The 20648-nt window shown below is 34.3% G+C and overlaps 2 protein-coding genes across 3 annotated transcripts; both read right to left on the bottom strand.

The window, feature by feature from the left end:
• Window positions 1-1196: 1196 nt before the first annotated feature.
• ABCD2 (ABC transporter family protein) lies at window positions 1197-4466 on the bottom strand. Its single transcript, XM_078964055.1, has 9 exons — window positions 4042-4466; window positions 3742-3937; window positions 3566-3633; window positions 3050-3376; window positions 2797-2961; window positions 2465-2693; window positions 1856-2374; window positions 1527-1768; window positions 1197-1431 (listed from the first exon to the last, which is right to left on the bottom strand). The coding sequence occupies exons 1-9, from the start codon at window positions 4333-4335 to the stop codon at window positions 1279-1281; spliced, it is 2193 nt and encodes a 730-aa protein (XP_078820181.1). The 5' UTR covers window positions 4336-4466; the 3' UTR covers window positions 1197-1278.
• Window positions 4467-8461: 3995 nt separating this feature from the next.
• On the bottom strand, window positions 8462-18205 carry HUA1 (floral homeotic protein (HUA1)). 2 transcript variants are annotated; one of them, XM_078963056.1, is made up of 13 exons: window positions 18047-18205; window positions 17769-17962; window positions 15959-16194; window positions 15040-15093; window positions 10611-10688; window positions 10481-10543; window positions 10179-10391; window positions 10043-10080; window positions 9924-9970; window positions 9721-9836; window positions 9260-9313; window positions 9033-9173; window positions 8462-8760 (listed from the first exon to the last, which is right to left on the bottom strand). In XM_078963056.1, exons 1-13 carry the CDS (start codon window positions 18136-18138, stop codon window positions 8620-8622), a joined length of 1467 nt encoding a protein of 488 aa, XP_078819182.1. In that variant the 5' UTR covers window positions 18139-18205; the 3' UTR covers window positions 8462-8619. The 2 variants fall into 2 exon arrangements, with proteins under 2 accessions (XP_078819182.1, XP_078819181.1); XM_078963055.1 differs by having other exon boundaries at window positions 17769-18201.
• Window positions 18206-20648: the final 2443 nt, after the last annotated feature.

Genomic DNA, 20648 nt, shown 5'->3' with positions numbered 1-20648 from the left:
CTGCTTGAATGTGGCTGGAAAAAATACAATCGAACTTCAGAGCTCAAGTTTGAAGGTCTAAGCGCTAACCATCTGACAATTTTATACCTTATTTCTATTATGCACAGAGTTCATTTATAAATCATGCATGCATTCAAAATATATTTTCTTAAAGACTTCATACAAATTGGTTTTGTTCGGTTTTCTCATACTAAAAACAAAATTTTCGGTTTTTAAAATTGAAAGAAAAAAAAACTTTTGTTTATTGTTTGATTTTTCGATTTGCGGTTCGGTTTTTGTTCAACCTAGAAGATATTAAGGATATATCTGAAACCAAATAATGAACTGAGGATATTATTTTATTTGATTGGTTGTTACGTACAATCATTGCATTATAAAAATACCTAATGAGATATCCTCCACAATTGGTGAGTTTATAGCCTTCCACTGATGTTTTTAATTTTGTAAATAGTTGGCAAAAACATGGTATAGTTTTTAGAAATATTGAAAGAAGATGGATATAAATAAACAATTATAGTAAAAGAAAAACAAGGTAGATGGTTTTGTCAATTTTGAATTATTATTAATATATACGTATAATTTAGGACGCAAAGATTGGTTGATGAGGTTACATTTCAACTGTCGTATTAAATTGGTGTGTAAATAAATCCCTATATATACATGCAAATTTGCAATTGATTAGTAATAAATTAGGTTAAAAGGCTAGATCATATGATGGTAACTAAGGTTTTTATTGTTATGTTTTTTGGGTTTTTGATTTGCAGAATTGACATTGTTGGTGGCAGAAAGCTTCTTGGAGAGGAGAAGCCCTCCCTTGAAGCAGGCATGTGTTTTCCACTTCCAACGGTTCATCAACAAGTTTGTATTAAATCACCAGCAACTGTAGTTGCTACAACTATCGCTGCGCCACCAGTAATGCCGCCAGTTGCAAACGCTCCACAACAAGTTTGGGGTGTAAAAGGTGGAGCTCTTGATACAGTAAACGGTGTCTGGAGGTGGATGTGGTGAAAAATGATGATCATCAAAGTACACGAACGCCACAACTTTAACAATAATTTGGGTTTGGTAACCCTATTTACTGTCTTTTAATTAAATAAATGCATGGTTTGATTGTATACCAATGATGCATGTTTTAATTTTTATATCTCTCCTTGTCCTTATCATCATGTATTATTATATTATACAAATATATGACATGAAATCAATAAAGGCATGAATGTTATGTTGCAATATCTTTCTTCATCCATTGTAATATGTTATCAAACTGAAAACAACTTGTTACAAGGATTCTACACACCAATTTGGGTGGTTAGAGTGGAGAGGCATGGGGGAGATACGTAAGGCCTTTTTATGGAATTTGGTAAGGCTACTCCTGTGGCCAATACTTATATATGTCACACCCGCTTCATTTATTTTTTCATACAAATGAGCCTTCACATAAATAAATAAATAAAAAAAAATTAGAAGTAAGTAAGTTGCTATAAATAAAATAAAATAAAAGTAGGATGGTATTTGATAATAATTACCTCGTTGGGTTCATCAAGTGCACTGGTGGATTCATCCAAGAGAACAAGATCTGGTTTTGAAAGCAACAAACGCGCAAATGCAAGACGTTGTTGCTCACCGAGTGAAAGAACACTTGACCATTCATTGGTTGTATCAAGACCACTAAAACGTGATAACAAGTACCCAAGATGTACATCTTCTAAAGCTTGGATCAATTCATCTGTAGTAGGCTGTGGGGCCCGTTCGCTAACACGCTCCAAATCTGTAAAAATATATATATATATATATATTTATTATTAGTGTTGGTTTGTACTTTGTAATCACAAGTTTGGATTTCATGACTGCATACCTTTTGATTGAGAGTCGTGTGGTGTGGAATCTGAAACATCGGGCCATGTTGGATAAAGCAACTGTTGTCGGAGGGTTCCTAAAACCATGTATGGCCTTTGGGGAAGGAAAAATACGCCTTTGAAATCACGGTATTTTGATTTTTTATCATCTTTATTTTCATCTGTTATTATGGTCTGATCAATATTTGTGTTGTATTTAGCATAAAATGTGATCTTTCCACTTCCAGTTCTCCAAAGACCAGCAATAGCTCTTAACAAAGAGGTTTTCCCACTTCCACTTGGTCCGGTTATCAGCAAATGCTCATTCTCATGGACTTCAAGTGATAAATCTCTGATAAGAAGCGCTTTATTTGTGGGAGTCTGTACACTTAAACCCTCCAGTTCCAATAAGTTTTGGGTATCCGAACCTTTCATAGACTCGGATAAATCCTTCACGTTGCAATATGTGAGTTGAATCTCATCCATGGCTTCCAAAGTACCATTGGAACTTGTTGAGTCCAAAACATCATCGAATTCCCCTGCAAATGATTTGATTAAATGATTATGTAAAGATTAGGGCTTGGATCTTCAAGTTTGGAAAGTTTGAGTGATAGAGTGAATTGATATACCTAGTCGATCAATGACAGCTGAAAAGGCACTGATGGATTGAAATTGAAACACAATGAGGGAAAAATCTCCAAGAATATGATTGAATGCGGAAACAGACTGATTTATGACACCAAATTCGATCTTTCCAGAGAAATACATGGGAGCAACAACAGCAGCAGGAAGAATCTGAATCAGGTAGCGATACCCACTGGTGAAAAACTCAAGATTTCTTGAAGATATCAACAGTTGCTGCACATTGACATAAATGAAACATTTTTTTAAAAAAAGAAGGAAAAAACAGATATCTCAGTGTAAGCACAAAAGTAGTATAGTAGGGATTTCGTTTTCATACAGTTAGATTCTCAAAAGCACTTCGGAACCTCTGCAAAAGGAGTTTGATTTCATTTTCCTCGCCACCATAAAATGCAATTGATTCGGCATTTTCTCGAACACGTACAAGACCATAACGGAAATCTGCTTCCATTTTCTCTTGCATGAAATTCAAGTTGACAAGACCCTGATACAGAATTTGATGAATATCATAAGTTTGAACAGAAAAAATGGGAGATGTTTTTTAAAGGTTTTATGAGGATGGAAATCTTTACCTTCCCAAGGAAAATGCTGATGGCTGTTCCACCAAGTGAGTATACTATAAGAACAATAAAAAGAGGTGGATATATGCCAAATAGTATGTTGCTGAAAGATATCAGGTCTATTATGGCATTGAAGAGTGTTAAAGAGAATGAAAGTGATGTTCCTGTGAATGAACTTAGATCATCAACAATTCGTTGATCGGGATTATCAATGATTGATTGGGACTGTATTTGGTAAAAAGTCTGGTTCTTGAGATAGCGCTCCATGTAATAGTTTGTCATCCAGGATCTCCACCTCAAAGCTAGGGTTTCTCTTGCATAATCTCTCAACACAAAAATCTGCAAAAACCATAATATGAGTAGGACTAAAGCTAAATAAAGCTTTATTAACAGTAGTTAATTCAAATACAACTTGTAGGACAAGAAACGCAGCAATTCCACAACATTTTCACCAGTGGTAGCTACTGTGGAAAGAAAAATCGAGAAGACAGGTGAGCAATACCTAAAAGAATGCAGCAATGTGCTCACCGGAATTCCACCAGCAAAAGCAGCAAGGTAGTATGTAAGTTGCGTGGTGAACTGTGCTTGATCTTTGTCTAGCACAATTTAGGGATATTATGGATTAGCATACTCAAATATATACTGTGTCATCATTCATCAATAAGAAATTAAAGAATAATGAAAATGTAATGCGCAATCCTTACTAGAAAGGGCATTATAGAAGTCGCGACCGAGGAAATTGAAACCAACACTGATACCGGTGGTTCCTAAAGTCAGGGCAAACACCGACGCCAGTTGTATTCTGGCTTGAACTTTATCATCTGAATACCAATATGGAGCAGCAACTTTGTAGAATCTCCTGAAAAGCGTGGGCAGATCGGGGCCCTTTCTTGGCACATTCTGATAAAAACGAGAGTAACTCGAAGTGTCAGGTCCAAGCTACTGAACAAACTGTAAACAACTTCCACACTTTCACAGAGCAGAAAATCATAATAAAGCGTTACCTCCTCTGTTTTGGTCGATTGTTGTGGAGGAGGTGGAGGAGTAACCGGTGGATCTGCCGGAGACGTTGTTGAAGACGTCGAACGAGATATGGATTTCTTCCTCCGTTTCATCTCGAGAAACTTGGGTGTCCAAACAGATAATGGAGCAAAATTGGTAGATTTACGCGATTCAAACGGGATACAACTACGAATTGCGACATTATTGAAGGAAATACGATTATGGTTGAAGCCGATAGGATTAAATGTGACTGCCGTTACGTTGTAGCCATGGGAGAGAGCATTCAAGTCTCCCATTTCTGCTGAAGATTTGCGGTTGTTGAGGGTTTGGTTTCGTAGAGTTTTGAAATCAAATTATCCACAAACTCAACGAAACATACGGTTTGCTTCAACGCCACATCATCTTAAACGTGTAATGAATTTGCAATAGTAAGATATTGTTTGATACTGTTATTGAAGTTGGGAATGAACCCATAATTGGCGTTCATGGATCGGTTAATACAAATCATAATTGATTTTGGGTTTTACAAAAGAAACAAAGAAAATTTATCCGGTTTAAAATTTATAAATCAGCTACTACAAAAATATATTATAGTTAATATTTTATAGATAAAAAACTTTTGAAAAAAAAAAAACATATTAAGATTTTTTATTATGTGAAACTTTTTAAATCTATTAGAAAAAATAAATTAATAAAATTAATAAATAATAATAGATATATATTAAAAGTAAATAAATAATAAATTGTTATTCGGTTTTTTTTACTCTAACCTTCTTATTTTCTAAATCAAAACGAGTCCGAAATTCAAAATAATAATCCGGTTTTGTTGATAACCAATTTAACAATCTGAATATTCAAACCAAAATTTTCAATTAGATAATTCGGTTTTATCTAAATAGTGAACATCCTAATATCAAATAAAAAGATGGTTATTTAAAACCTTATCTTTTTCTAAGATATATTCAATCAAAAAAATTAAAAAGTTTTTTTTTTGTTGAAATATGCATGTGTGTGTATATATATATATATATATATATATATATATATATATATATATATATATATATATATATGAATATACATATAGGCACATTTATTTATTTATTTATTTTTTGTGTGTTTTTTACACTTTAAGTTGCAATTATTTTAAACATTGATATTAGAGTCTTATTGTTGTATTTGTTTTGAAAATGTATGAAGAAATATAAAATGTGCATACATGCACCTATATGCATATTTAAAAATAAAATAAAAAAATAAATAAAAAAAATCATCAACTTTTTTAGCCTATATATGGCTTAGAAGCAACATTTGAAGACTAATGGTGATCTTGGTGTAACATTCGAATTTCGATTATGTCTTTCCACTCTTTAATCGATGGTTTTATAGTCCATAAGGAAGTAAAATGATGGGGCGAAGAATAAAGCCATTTATCGCATTTGCTGGAAAATCTGAAAATCTGGAATTAATCGTAAGAAGTGGGAAGCGCCTCTTAAGAAGCATAGCGCGCTTCTGACCCGCTGATCGTTTTATTAGGGTTTTTTTAGTATTTAAAGGTCATTGACCCCTAGGGCTCGACCAATCTCAGCTTCTATGACCCTTTAGGGGATTTTCCAGAAACCCTAACTCTCTCTATCTCTATCCCTCTCATTTTTTAGCTTGTGGTTGAATTGTGAGCTTATTCCACTATTTTTTTTAGTAAAGAATGAAGATATTGAAGTTCTCATGATGTCATTGATGGAAGAAGAAAGTATAGATCGATCAAAGTTACTTTATTTCTAGAACATTGTGAGTATAAAGTTCCTAACTTGCTCTTTGGATTGCTAGATCTTGTTATTTGTTGTTTTTGGCACATTTCGGTCCATTTTGTTGGTGATCTTGGAGATGAAGAAACTCCATAACCATTTGAGCTCTTGGAAATGTCCCTTGGACCTTTTGGACTAAGAAAGTTAGGATTTTTCTCCTTCCTATTAAGTCATGCAAGTTATGTAGGTTAATTAGGTCATTTTGAGCAAAAAAGATTAGAGCTTGCTTCATAGGAATGTCTTAATGAGTAAAGTTGGAAATTTTATTCATTAAGACGTCAATAAGGTTCACATGTTAAAGTTTAGGGTTTTGACTTTAGATATTAAGTAGCCTAACCTTGTGAAGAAGCCTTGTACACAACGCTTTTAGGGATTTCTTAGAAGTGTTTGTCCTAGCCTGAGATCTCGATTGTTTTGTCATTTTATGGACCCTTTTAGGTATATATATATATATATATATATATATATATATATATATATATATATATATATATATATATATATGTTAGAAAAAGGGATGAATAGATTGCTTGGATTCTCTGAAAGTTGTGATTCACTATCAAATTGAAGTATTTCGATGGTACAGATTGAACACTCAATTGGATGAAATTCAGCGAATGAAATTTGAGAATGTATATGAAAATGTTCTTCAACATGTACTAGAATATTGACCAAAAAACGGATATATCAATCCTGTCTGAAAACTGTCAACAGACAGTTACAAACTGTCATAAAACTACCAAACTGTCATTAAACGGATGTCAATGAATAAAGGGTCAACTTTCTAAAATTGGATTTTTGATGCAATTTTTAATATAGCAACATAGTCCAAATAAAAAAATTTCGCATTGACCTGTCAGCTCGATCCCAGCCAGGGGCTCTGCCCCTGGGACCCCGCTCCCAGGGGCGCTGCCCCCGGACCCCCGTTCGTTTAGGGGCTTCGCCCCTAAATAGCAATGTACTTTAAATCTTGAAAAACCTGAACAAGTGTGCACTCCTACACCATCCTAACTTGTTCAATATTCAACAATATCACTTTTGGTCAACAAATTTAATCCTATTACACTTAAATAATATTTGATGATATAAAATCACCAACAATATATATATATATATATATATATATATATATATATACACTCGAATCCCGTCAGTCTCAATCATAAACCATTCCTTTTTTATTTATCGAGCTTTCATTGTGTATCATTGTCCTCTCACGACTCTGTATTCATTCTGAATATGAACTATTTATTTGGTATAGTGTTTGTTTGTAGAGATTGTAGAATAAATGTGTAAAGGTCTTCTTTTCTTATGCGACCTCCACATCTATGATGTGAGGAGAGAATATCAGCAGAAAGACAACGAGAGAGGGATATGGTTGAGATAGTTTGCTCATATAGTTTAATGGAGTAATGACATAATTATATAAGTAAATGATACGAAAACATTTAGGTTTGGGATTATTAGAGAAAATCGAATGATGAGAAAGTGAAATGTACCAAGAGTAATGGAATACAACGTCATCATTTCACGGTCATATTTTATTACTTTGTTGGAATAAAACAAGTCATTAGTTCATGTTATATGTATAACAAAGGTAAGAATGAAAAATGAATTGAATTGAATTAATTGACAATAATAAAAGTACCAAATTGTGCTAAATGCATATAGCTTGCAATTTTAATTACATTGCTAATGTGAGTTGTTTTCTGTCACAAAAATGCATGTTCAATAAATAAATAAATAAATAATATCTATCACATTACATGAATAATTTATATAAAATTTAATGTTGTGAAAATAAAAACACTTTAAAAAATATGTTTCCCAACTACCCTCAAGGATGTTTAATGCTGATCATTTAAAAATTAAACTTCCAAAAAAGAGTCCCGGGTTTAAATCCAAAACGCAACATTTTAAAAAACCGGTTCGGATCAGGAACCGAGGAAGTGAACAGCTCAACTAAAACTTGTTTTATGTCTATTTTTTATTAGAACGAACTATTTGGTTTTTAAAAAACCGGTTGAGCCGATTAAATTAAATAAAAACATATAGAAAAGAAGCATTTTACATAACAAACTTTGATGGTTGACATCTATATAACAGACTTTTCTTAAATTGAATTAAAAACACATAATAAATGTCATTAAGCTTTTTGAAATATATGTATTCATCTAAAAAAATATTTTTTTTCGGTATTATACATTTTTCATTTTGATGTATGTGATGTAAATCTTTTGATTACGTGTTTGTTTAACTATTTGGAGTGCACTGCATCATTTTTTTTATGTGTATTTTTGATATTTAAACTTGTGTATTAAGAAAAAAAAACATGAAAATTCAAAAACATTTCAACTTTGTAATAGCATGTGGTTCTAGAAGAAAAAAAAATCCCAATTAATTATGTCAATCATAATTCTTAGCTATAGTTGTTAGGTGTGTTGATTAATTCTCTCATCCCGTTTGAAGAACATTATACATGCATGCTTTCAACATTTACATGATCATGTTATCTATATCAATTCTCATCTGGTTTTTGACATAATCTAATCATGCATTGACTCTAAGCAAATACACATTTAACATCAAAATAACATCAAGCATCAGGCAACAAATGTTTTTGCAGATGGTAACATTTTTCTTGATGAGATAATTAAAATTCAAACCTAAAAGCTTCTCAAAATAAGAGAAAAAGAAAAGAGGCAATTATCAAATCAAACCACAAACATTTTAAAACATCCTAGATGAAAAGTCAAAAGGGGCAGAATAGGAATTTCATTCTTCTTTGACATCATCGGATGGTCCTTGTGATGTTGGAGCTGCCATAACTTCGCCAGGTGGCGGATGATCAAACCTGCATGTCACCCCATATTTGCAAGCCCCTGTCTTCATGTAGTATGGGCAGTGTATTGCACCCTGTTCGATGATTTAGACAATAAGGGCATTTATGTCTTTCACATGTAAGAAATCCAATGCACATGATGCATAACAAGTTCTTTTCCAAAAATACCCTTTGTCATAATCAAATGAAGTAGGTAGTAACCTATCAACTTTTCCACCAACTTTTTTATATATGCGTTATCAGGTATGTCAAGGGTAAATATGGAATCTTAGTATATAACTTGATACACTTTTTCCATTAATACCCTTTGTCATGAGTGCAATATGAATAATAAAACAAGGTCTACCTCTCTCCTTGGAAGACCAGCAAGAGTAAGCTTGATGCTGAGTTGGGATTCTTTTGCTGACTGTGCATGTGCTGACCTGTCAATAGGATGATGATATTTGCATCTCTCTCCAAACATGCATATCCCAGTTTTCATATAATACTACAAGAGCAAATTTATAAAACAAATAAGAAAAAATTAAAACAAAAAAATTGAATAGAAGATGAGCTTATATAACAAATACACACGTCGCATTCCATCTGACCAGGTCTCTGAGGGTAGACTGTTGGACCCAAACCAAGCTGCAACAAAAGTTAAATAAAGAATGAAATTTGAATTACTTCCAACTAAATTTTATTATTTTTATTTTCATCCAGTAACTTGGTTTTATCAAAATGCTATTCTCATTTTTTTTAAAGAGTAAATTAAAATTTTGGTCCTTGTGCTTCTGTTCTTCATTGGGGTTGGTTTGATTTATATAGGATTTGGTTGAATTTGGTTAGGGTTTCTCTAGGAAAGAGATGGATCGTTGTTGGGGTTTAATTATACTCCTTGACCATGAAAGACAGAAGCGATAAAGTATATAAGGGCAAAATGGTCATTTTCATAAATTTAGTTGATTCAAGGACCAAAAATGTAAAAGAACTGTTTTTGGACCTAAACCAGAAAAAAACAGCTAAATACAGGAATCAAAGAATCTCTACTTTACCGTTGTTTGAGCAAGTCGTGGGTCCACAGTTTGCATGACAGCGGAAATTGGGTTGACCATACCAAAAGTCAAATGAGCAGCAGGAGTTGACACAATGGCGCCAGCTGGATTGATTGCTGCATTTAAACATTACAAAACCAATTATCAAGCAAGATATATTTAATTTCCTCAAGAAACCATATTGATAATTGATGTAGACTTACCATATCTCTCTGGATGATTATAGCGACAGGTGGCACCATATTTGCAACTATATCAAAAAAAAAAAAAAATTAGGACGCATTATTCAGAAACTTAAAATAAAGAAATCAAATTTACTAACCTGCCAGTTTTCAGGTAGAAAGGACAATCCACTTCTCCCTATGTGAGCAATCAAGAGAACCAAGGGGTAAAGACATCATTTTTATGCTTGTAAGAATTTTTTTGAATCATGATTGAAATGTACGCAAACGTATTACCGGTCTAATGGGGAGGCCTTTTGAGTTATGCAACATGGCAGGGGTAAAAGGGGTAATTGAAAGTTCCAAATTCCCATTGCCATTTGAACCACCACCAACCATAAAAGCTTCACCATTACCATCTTCTACCTCAGTTGCTGTAATTATGATGTCCTTTGGGTGATGAAATTTGCAGGTTGAACCAAATTTACATTTTCCAGTTTTCATATAGAACTGCTTACACATAAACATGTAGAAAAAAGAAATAGATGAGTAAAATGGGAAAAGTCAAAGAGTCCTTGGAAGTGAAGAAATAATTATACCACACATGGGGGCTCAGATGGTCTCTCTGGTAGATCAGAAGTGTCAATGTTTTCTAAAGCAACCTGCAAAATGCATCAATATAAATTAATATGAACATGAATGCAAATCAAAATGACACACACAACTTACCAAAGGAGCAGCTTTATCTTTTGGATGATTGAATTTGCACCTGGGGCCAAACTTGCATTTTTGAGTCTTGAGGAAATACTGCATTGCATTAAATACCAAATGGATTGCACTAAGATGGTTGTTCATATTTCAATACACGATTATCTATTCACTAAAACAGAATTAAAACTAAAAGAGGTCGAAGAATACATTTTGCACAATGATAATATAAGAGAGAGGGGGGGGGTCATTTCGGTACGCTTCAGGACGATGTACCAAATATTGTGGTACCATTTACACAAATTCAAAACATATTAGATAAATTCAAAACTTGCAATCAAACAAACATCAAAAATTCAAAACAGATTACATGAAATCCAACAAGCATCAAAAGTTAAAACATATCAGATAAACTTAAAACTCAAACATGTAAATTAGTCATCCTCCCTTTTATTCTTCCTTGACCATTATCTTCGTCCTCCTTGAGATGTTCCATTCCATATCTTCTAGCCTTGAGCTTGATCCTTCTAAGTTTGTAGATTCGGGATCCATATCCCACTTCTTGTGTGGTCCTTCTTTATATTCTTCAAAAAACCTTAAACTCAAACGAATATTTGAATGAACAAAAACAAGTTTGTCATTTAAAGCTCACTCGATTTCTCTTCACGTTATGAAAATAGAAATAAGTTCTCCAATTTCTTTTGGCTGAAGAGTTGCTTATAGGTTGTGACAATACTTTTTTTGCCACTTCAGCTAACTCCGATGTTTCCATGCCATAGGTAGACCACCAGTACTTTACTTCCATGACACCTTGTACAACTTCTTTATCAAGGTTTAATGCTTTTCTACGCGTTCCACCCGGTACTAACGTTTCAAGATAACACGTAACATAAAATCATGGAGTTAAAGCAAATCCTAAACAATGTAATGGTATGCTCATTTTCTCCCACCTTTTCAATACAATTTGTTGTACTTGAGGGAAATACAATGCATATATACTTTCCTTCATCACATCTTGGATTTCCCCGAACATACTATCCATTTTCTCGTATATTTATCCCATTTTTGGGCCTTCATCATTGCAAAATTTAATCAACAGATAAATTGGCTTCGTGATGCGTAGAATATTTTCAGCTTCAACCTAAAAGTCATCATCTCTGATATGTATGATCAACAATTTGTCCAATTGTTCTAATGTGTTCATCGCCGTATCTAACCAAATCACTCCACGAATTACAAGCAATTATTGTAGATAGGGCCTCTCTACAAGTGATTAACCGCTTCAACAAAATGTAGTGAGAAGTAAATCGGGTTTTTGCAACCTTCAAAAGATCCAACTTCGGTTTCTCCCTAAAAATGGACAAAGCTAGTCCAAGTTTCAAAAAGTATTTGACAATCATTTTCCCCTTTTTATGTCCTCTAACCAAATAAACTCGTTTTCAAAATCTTTAAAAATCAAGTTTAAGGTAACAACACAGCATGATGACCAGAAAAAAAATGTTTGTATACCTTTTGGATTTCCTTTCCCGCAGCTTTACAACTTGCAACATTGTCCCTCACAGCATTGAGAACATTAGTTGGGCTGACAAAATCAATCACTACGCCTAGAAATTCAGCAATTGCTTTACCTGTTTTCTCCACTCTAGAAAAGTCAGTTGTTGCATACATTAACATAGAACCTCAACTGTCTACAGCAAGAACATCGAGCAATGGCTTATTTTTTATGTATGACCACCCATCAGATACGATAGAAATTCCGTGCGAATACCATGTATCTTTAAACGGTGTCAAGTCCTTAACATCTCTTACACATTCATCTATCACTCATGGCGCTTTATAACCTTCAGGTGCCTTTCTTAATGCATTTACCATTTCACAAAATTAAGGATTCCACAAAGCATTAAATGGAATCCCATTTGACATAAAGCCCTCACAACTTTCAAATCAACCGCACTTATTATTGCAAAAGATTGCTTTATCGGTTTTTTAGAGATCAAATTTGGTTTTTTGTTAAAGCAAAACTTCTTAGGGATTTAGAGACTCCAAATTTTTCAGCCTCTTTCACCTTCTTTTGCAACTTCCATAAGTATCTCGGTCTCTCATTACAATGAGGCCTCTTAATTTCAGGCTTTCAGCTTTTTTCCGAGTTAAACAACAAAAAAATGAGTATAATTCAAGTGTACGAGCTAGTAAATGTTCCATGACAATGTTTACAACCCACTTTTTAGAACCCCCTGGATTTTTACTACCACCAGCACTAATGAAAGTAACTCCATCATATAAAAGGCTTAGCATCTACAGTTTGTGTTTTTCGTTGTGTACCTTGACTTACTTGTCCGATGTTCTGATCGACATTCTAATCCGTCTCAGGTGGTTGTTCCAGTCGATCCAATAAAATGACAGGAATGAAAGATGAGTCCAATGCTAACTCTTAATGGAGGTATAATCCCGAAATACCAACAACTAATCAGAAACAACCCGACTTCATCTAATCTCTCGCTAAAGCAATCATCAAGATTACTTTCGGAGCGATCATATGCTTGGTTCGTGGGGGTGTTATTGGCATGTCCAATGTCTTAGCGATCTATTGATAGTTCAATCTACTTTGATAAACCCAAGTGTAAGATGAAACTACCATCTTCTATTGAGATCGGCACATGGTATCTATCAGTGAAGTGAAATCAATCTACTTTGCTATATTTTATAAGGTACAATCTACTTTTTCAAGCAATGACGTAATAAAACCACTTGATATAGAAGAGTATTACGGGCATCCTAGAGAACTCTAAACGATTTGCACCTAAAAACATGATTTTCTAACATGTATTGAAGGGATTTGATAGAGAAGGGCTTCTTAAAATTGACATTGGGGGGAGTTGTTTTATCACGGATGATGGTTATTTACTTTTCAGTATTTCTGGGCCTCTAAGCTGTGCATATGATGATACATAACAGAATAAGTTCAAGCTCTCATCCAACAAAATATTGTTGAAACGATGGGAGAATCTCGTTCTTAAAGAAAGAAGGATAATTGGTGTTGGTGATTCAAACATTGCTCCTTTTTCTATAGACGGGTGTGATGCAGGATCTAATTTTGAAAATACTACGCCCAGGAGTTAGATAAGATCTTTACTCATAGACAATGAAGGCTTTTTCCTTGATATGACCAAAGCAAAACATCCTGAAAGAAAAGAAGCCTATACATGCTTGTCTACAAGCACGAGTGAATGTGACATATTAACACCATTCAAACAGACACTGGAAACTAAGAACCACACTAAGCTGCAAATGGGAAGGATGGGGAAAAAGCAAAGTTAGAAGGTTTGGATCATGCCTGTGTGTTTATGATTTTGAAAAAGATCTCCAACATCCAAGCATACTATTCCACCTTTATCCGCTAGATGTTGTCCTCGAGTGTGGGGATGTCAACAAACTCTTGTGTCAATGATATCACAAAGGCAATCTATTGAGAAAGTTAAAGCCTATGAACAACCAGGTATTTATTTTAATGGAGAAATCAAAGAGGGTGTTAAAAGACCATAATAGTGTTGGATGAATATCTTAAGGCTTCAAGTTTAACACAAACAAATGATATTTTGGGCAGAGAGAAGTGCTCCCAGGGTTCACCAAGTGTGGCTGTTGGCAAAGAGATGCTTAACTTTGGTCTTAAATCGAAGATAATACCCCAAAAGAATCAATCATCACAGCTCTCACTTAAGTCTTTTTTCAAACTACTTTAAAAAGTGATTTTGTTGAGGCTTGTGTAACTGAGATTTTGAAGGATTTTGAGTTTAATAAAAGTGATTTAGATGATTTCGTTTGGACTTAGAGAGGCAATCCTTGGGATGAGTGAAAAGAAAAATTGAAATATTGTGTTGCCTATTACACAACACTAAGGGAGTCTTGGTGTTTTACACTGGAGTCCTTCATGCATACTCAAAGGACGAATCCTCCGCATACTCAAAGGACGAATCCTCCGCATACTCAAAGGACGAATCCTCCGCATACTGGACCCGCATCTTCTGTGAATCAAGGCCCATATGTCAATGTTGCAAATGGTTTGCGTTGTTTTCCAACCCCTAGGCTTGAGGACAAGCCTGCTTTTATTGATAAAGAACGGGTCATATATTAACATAGGGCAAATTTGGAGGGGCCTAATTGTACTATTTATACTTTCTATTCTCCCCTTATCTAGTATTATCCCTAAGCTAGTATAAATAAGTGTAGTCTAGAGGTTTGGATCATTCAGTCTTTTGCATTTGGAGACATAGGCATTAGCTTGGGTAGAAGATCATAATCATTTGATTAACTTCTCTGATTTGTTATTTTGTTATTTCCATTTCAAGTTCATAGTAATCAAGCATTCAATTCCTTGTTATTCATCATAGTTTTAAGATTCCTGATCATTATTAAAAGGAAATGGGGTTAACTTTCTAGAAGTTCAACATACCGGACAATCTGGCGCTTCAGGTCTCTCCGGAAGGGCTTCACTTGTAGTCGGGACCTGCCATTTAGAGCTAAAAATCATGTGAATGTGCAAATAAGGGGGAAAAACATGATAATATACCACACAAATATTACTGTGAACAAAAGAAAAACATATGATCAACAAAATAGTGTCAAGTACAAGTAAAAAGGTAGGGTTTCAACCAACAATGATAAGCAATTAAGAAATAACAACTTAGTCAAATTTAACCAAAAATTACACAGTGTAAATAAAACTGACACGTAAACAACTAAAGGGTTATGTTCAGGTTATTATTCAAGCTAAAACTATTACAAGAGTTAATGTAAAAGTTGTACAAGTTAAAGTCAAAAGTATGTTGTTATTTAGGTAGCTAACCATATTAGAAAGAACACCTAAAAGTCCACCTATACAAGTCTTATAAAAGCTTAACAGCATGAGAATGCATAAGTACTAAACAGATACCTATATAAAATATTAGACAATAATAATAATAATAATAATAATAATAATAATAACAACATAGCCAGTTAGTTTAGTTTCTGTAAAGGACATTAGAGCCCGACCCAGATAAACCACACTACAAAATAACCCATTATATTATAAATAAAACCCAGTATCACTCGTTATAAAAATAACCCATTACTTTATATGTATAAATTTATACAAAGCCCTAGCTTAAATCCCAAGTTTCCCGATAAAAGTAGTAAGTACATTATAAAACTATCAGCAGATCAATATAAGATAGTAGAGTGTAAACATATGTAAGTATAAGAGCAGCATACAGCATTGAACTAAAAATATAAATACGTTGTAAACGCAAAATATAGTTTGTTTATAATTAAAGTATGTAATAATTAGATAGATAGATATAGATATAGTGAAAATAACGATAAAAGGTCACCTCTTTCCAATCAGGGATTCCACCCTCAGGGACCCACATAGGATGGTCAAACTTGCAGCTATCTCCAAACTTACAAGTTCTTGTAAGCATATAATGGGCACAGTCCTTTTCTCCAGGCCTCTGTGGATACACAGGCAGCAAACTGGCTGTAGCCTCGAATCTAGGCCGCTTCACTAAAGGGTTGCTAGAAAACCCAAGCGTATTATGGGCACCAACAAGCGATTGATGATATAATGCTAGATAGATAAGTAGACATATATAAAAAAAAAGTTATTAAGTAAACATATATCATATAACTTATTATATATCATTAGAAACTAGCATATACTTATATTATCAAAGAACCAAAACGCCAAGTTAATGAAGTAATTTCTACTGTATGTATCTTGGTACTTGGTAGTGTATAATAACACAGTCAAGGTTTTGGTTTTATAAAATAGAATAAAGTATCTAAAGATTTTCTCAAACTTTGTCATGACTCATATATAAAAATAAATATAAACACATATATGTGTATGTATGCATACTTTTATATATACATATATGGGTGTGTGTTCGTTATGTTTTGAGTTTACTGTTTAATACGACAAAGAAAAACAAAAATAATTAACATTTAGTTAAAAAAAATTCCAAATTTATTTCAAAGGTTATAATAACAAGTCTGTGCGAGTATAAAGACATTGTTTGAAATTAAGTTTATATGCATAGTAACAAATACATTATATCATAAATTTGATCTTCACCCAATAGGTGGAAAACGCTAAAAAGAAAGTAACATAAGTAGGATATCATTATTTTATATATGTAAGATAAATACCATTAGAAGCCGATTATTATCATGATTTTATAAGAGTCCAAACTACTGAAAAAGGATTAATTCATTTTGTCCTCTAGTTTTTTTTTCTTTTAGCTTTTATTTCTAATTTTGCAAATTATGATATCTTATCCTTTTTTTGGTAAAAGAAATACCATAACTGCCACATGTGTATCCCAATTCTCATATCAGACCATCAATTTGTGGTCAAGTTATAGATTAATATGATTAGATCCATTACTTTATAACTGCAAAAGTATTTAAGAATCATATATATTGAATAGATATACCCACAGTTACGCATACATCCATTAAAACCGACGCCAACTTTAAATACTACTTTAGACCAAATTTAAAATACATTATATTCTTACATAGCTCCTTTGTTTTTTTCTAAATAATACTTCTAGAAGTTACACACTTACACTTCAATATCATAAAATGTATGACATTAAGCTAAAAACGTGTCAAGGTTGGGAAAGGGTATGAGATTAGGTAGTAGGGACAGAAGGGAAATGACCATATGTGTCAAGTTGTATATACTACATAGGTATGTGGACACGTTTAGATAATCTCATCACCTTAGGATTCTATTATAGTACTTGACATGACACTTATCATGTTTATCCTTGTTAAACATTCGAACAGTATCTACAAGAATATATCTCATTCATCCTACCATGAACGGGTGATTAACAATAAGTCGGCTTCTAACAGAAGATGCAACGATAACAAGAAGCTCTTTCATCCCATTTAAATGTACATTAGCAAACCCCCAAAATCAAGATAAGGTGGTCAAAGTTACAAAATTGTCGAACACGATTGCAATAGAATCTTGTATTTAATTAAAAACAACAGGTTGGCATCTGTTTATGGAACTGGGGAACAGGACTAATGTTTGGGTTATATGAACTTAAACAGACGGATTTTTTTTCTAGCGAGCGTGTAAGAATGGTTATCGGAAGCGATGTATATAAACAATTAAAAGATCCATACCTTCAGTAGATGAACGCTTATAGCCTGCTAATATAGATTCAATCGATGTTGAGGAAACCCCTGCATCAACTCCAGGCGGTCCCGGCCACAATGCTTCTCTCGCTGTCATTCTAGCGGCCGCCGAGTAACCAGTGCCGATGGTGTCCTTGTGGTTGTAGAGCATGGAAGGACCTCTGTCGCTGATAGATGAATAGCTGAACAGATTGGAAGACGATGACGGGGGATCTGAACCGAAAAACCTAGATGAACTAAGGTACGAGGGATCAGAAGGCACGTACTGCTCGGCGATGGATTTGGACGTGTAGATGCTGGACGAATTGGATCCTCCCCCATACCCGTAGGAGCTGGAACCGTACAGCTGATTCGCCATTCTAGAGGATTGAATGAACAAACCCTAGAATGCACGCACAATAATCTTGTCACTACCAAGTGCTAACCAAATTAGGACTATGTCTTTAAAAAAAAAAAAAAAAAAAACTATATAAATAGTGGGGATAATGTTTTTAGATGGTAACAAACTTTAGATTTCGTTAACGTTTAGTCATTAATTTTTTATTTTTTTTCATTCTTTATTTTCAACTGAACTATTGAAAATGTTCATGTTTTCCACGGCTCGAAACTCTTTTATTCTCGGGATCTTCGGAGCTTCGGGACTTGCTTCGGGTTTCGGGATGATACCGGGGCTTCGGGGGTATAACTTGCCCGTAAAACGAGGCAATATTGAGTGAGAGGAAAGAAATTGAGTAACCAAATCGGTTGGACTCAACTTCTATTTATAGGAGGGGTCTGGCCCTCGAACGTAGGGCGTTCCCTTCGAATGCGACACGTAGGAGCGAGGTTCCAGTCTTATATCTTATTCGGTTGAGTCACCATCAACGTAGCCAAACTATGAACGCGGGGCGTTCCCCCTTTGGGATGAGTGCCTTGAACTTCAGAAAATCATAACACTCGCATACGATCTCCGTTTTCGACGTTTTTTATATCAACGCGTAAATGAGATTATGCTCTACAACTCTCGTTTAGACTATGTTGGCTAATTTTGACTTTATTTTTATTATATTATTTTTAGTAGGCCGAGACAGGAAAACTCCGTTAGAAATTCATAACTTCTTCATATAACGCCCGTTTTCGTTTGTCTTTTTACCGTTACACTACTACCAACGATATCTTCGATTCTCGTTTAGATTATTTCAGCTAGAAATCACTCGATCTCAAATCCGAACTTCGGGTTGCATACTGCTAAGCTGAAACTTCGGAAATTCATAACTTCCTCGTACGAAGTCAGATTTAGACGTTCTTTTTATATACGCTCTCGGTTTAACGTATTCTACGGCTTCCTTTAGATTGTTAGGGCAAAATATCGATCTAATGTAAATTCACTATTTACATCGCGTTGTGTCGTGTGGGTTCTGTCGCGAAACTTCTACCGGTCATAACTTCTTCGTTATAACTTGAATTTCGACGTTCTAAACAATCTTCTATCAAAAAGTCATTTTTTGACACTTATCGTCTCTAAATTGACTAGCCCGGATCTACGGGCGTGACAGTTATCTCCCCCTTAGGATGATTACGTCTCGGAATCATCAACGAAATAGGGCTTGAATAATGGTTTCATACGTTACCTCTTCATCCTAGGTAATCACCATAACTTTTATGTTTCCTCAAAAGAGTATCTAACTTTAGGGCTTCTTGACTGCAGACGATGCTTAATTTTGCATCTATTTTTCATACTATGTTGGGCTTTCAATCATAACCTTCAAGTTACAAAATAAATCCTTATTGAGGACTCCTTCTTCTTCTTAGGATAAGTACTTTCCTTTATTTATTGTAACAGACCGATGGGTCATGTTCTAATGACCCCTCATCATATGATGCAACGCTTAGACTCAAGTCTCTTATAGTCAAATTCCATAGTGGAATATACCTTCCTTCGTATTCTAATGTGATATAATCACATTTTAGCAGGTAGCATTTCTAGCTACTAACTTCTTTAACAACGAGTGCGATACCAATGATCGCATTACTTTCAATCTTCTGACTTCAGTCAAATGCTACATCGAACTCGGTTCTCGGAACCTCGTAACAAACTCATCGTAGTCAAACTCAATTTGATATGACCACTGGGGTCAGAATAACAATCATCTGCTTAGTCATTACCGAAACAATGGTAATGACATACCTGAACAAAACATAATCAATTACCAGTCTCTTGGTAACCTTGCGACCTTCCCTGATCCAAGTGCGAGTCCTATGCTTCCGGTAGTATAGATCTCTACTACCATTCACACCTACTCATACTCGTCCCAAGTATTGTCTCGCAATCCCTAAGTCCTAAAATCACAAAACAACTTAACACATACAAATGTGTCCAAATAATCATAAAATTTTTCCTAGACTCTACTAGGACTTCTTCCATGCATATCTCCAGTTATCAATCCTGCTTCAACTTGGTTGGTGGTGGAAAGCTCATCCGATGGGACAACTTCAGGAATAACACCAATTATTCCATCATCCCGCCAATCGAAGGTGTACTTCGGACGTACCATACTCCTCTAAACGTACTATCTGACATATTCTAGAGGCAATACACCACTCTTATGATATCTTCCGATAGGTGGCATTCACTATCATAAGCCTTTTTCATTTCCTCCATTTACTCAACTCTCTATGAGTTTTCACCATGACGTTATTTTCACAAAAGCATGCTTTCATTACATCGTGATGAAAATATAGATAGGGAAGATTTAGACGTGTAATCATCCTTATTACTCTGAAAAGTTACATACCAGTTCTAATACTATAATTAAACATTTAGAAATCTGAACACATAAAATTTCCAGATCCGGTCGGCAACCGACCATAGATCCGAACAAATAGTAG

Source organism: Lactuca saligna, chromosome 7 (genome assembly GCF_052625555.1).
Source record: "Lactuca saligna cultivar CGN05327 chromosome 7, ASM5262555v1, whole genome shotgun sequence".
Classification (NCBI taxonomy): Eukaryota; Viridiplantae; Streptophyta; class Magnoliopsida; order Asterales; family Asteraceae; genus Lactuca; species Lactuca saligna.
Note: the sequence above shows the minus strand (reverse complement) of the source record. Positions and strands in the feature narration are given on the sequence as shown.

Coding starts and splice junctions, on each gene's coding strand:
- ABCD2 (XM_078964055.1), bottom strand. CDS start 4,335: ATGGGAGACTTGAATGCTCTCTCCCATGGCTACAACGTAACGGCAGTC. Junction 2,962..3,049: donor TCAGCATTTTCCTTGGGAAG/GTAAAGATTTCC, acceptor ATTCTGTATCAG/GGTCTTGTCAACTTGAATTT. Junction 1,432..1,526: donor CACTTGATGAACCCAACGAG/GTAATTATTATC, acceptor ATTTATGTGAAG/GCTCATTTGTATGAAAAAAT.
- HUA1 (XM_078963055.1), bottom strand. CDS start 18,138: ATGGCGAATCAGCTGTACGGTTCCAGCTCCTACGGGTATGGGGGAGGA. Junction 10,081..10,178: donor AAGGCCTCCCCATTAGACCG/GTAATACGTTTG, acceptor TTGCTCACATAG/GGAGAAGTGGATTGTCCTTT. Junction 9,174..9,259: donor CTGGTCAGATGGAATGCGAC/GTGTGTATTTGT, acceptor TTGCTCTTGTAG/TATTATATGAAAACTGGGAT.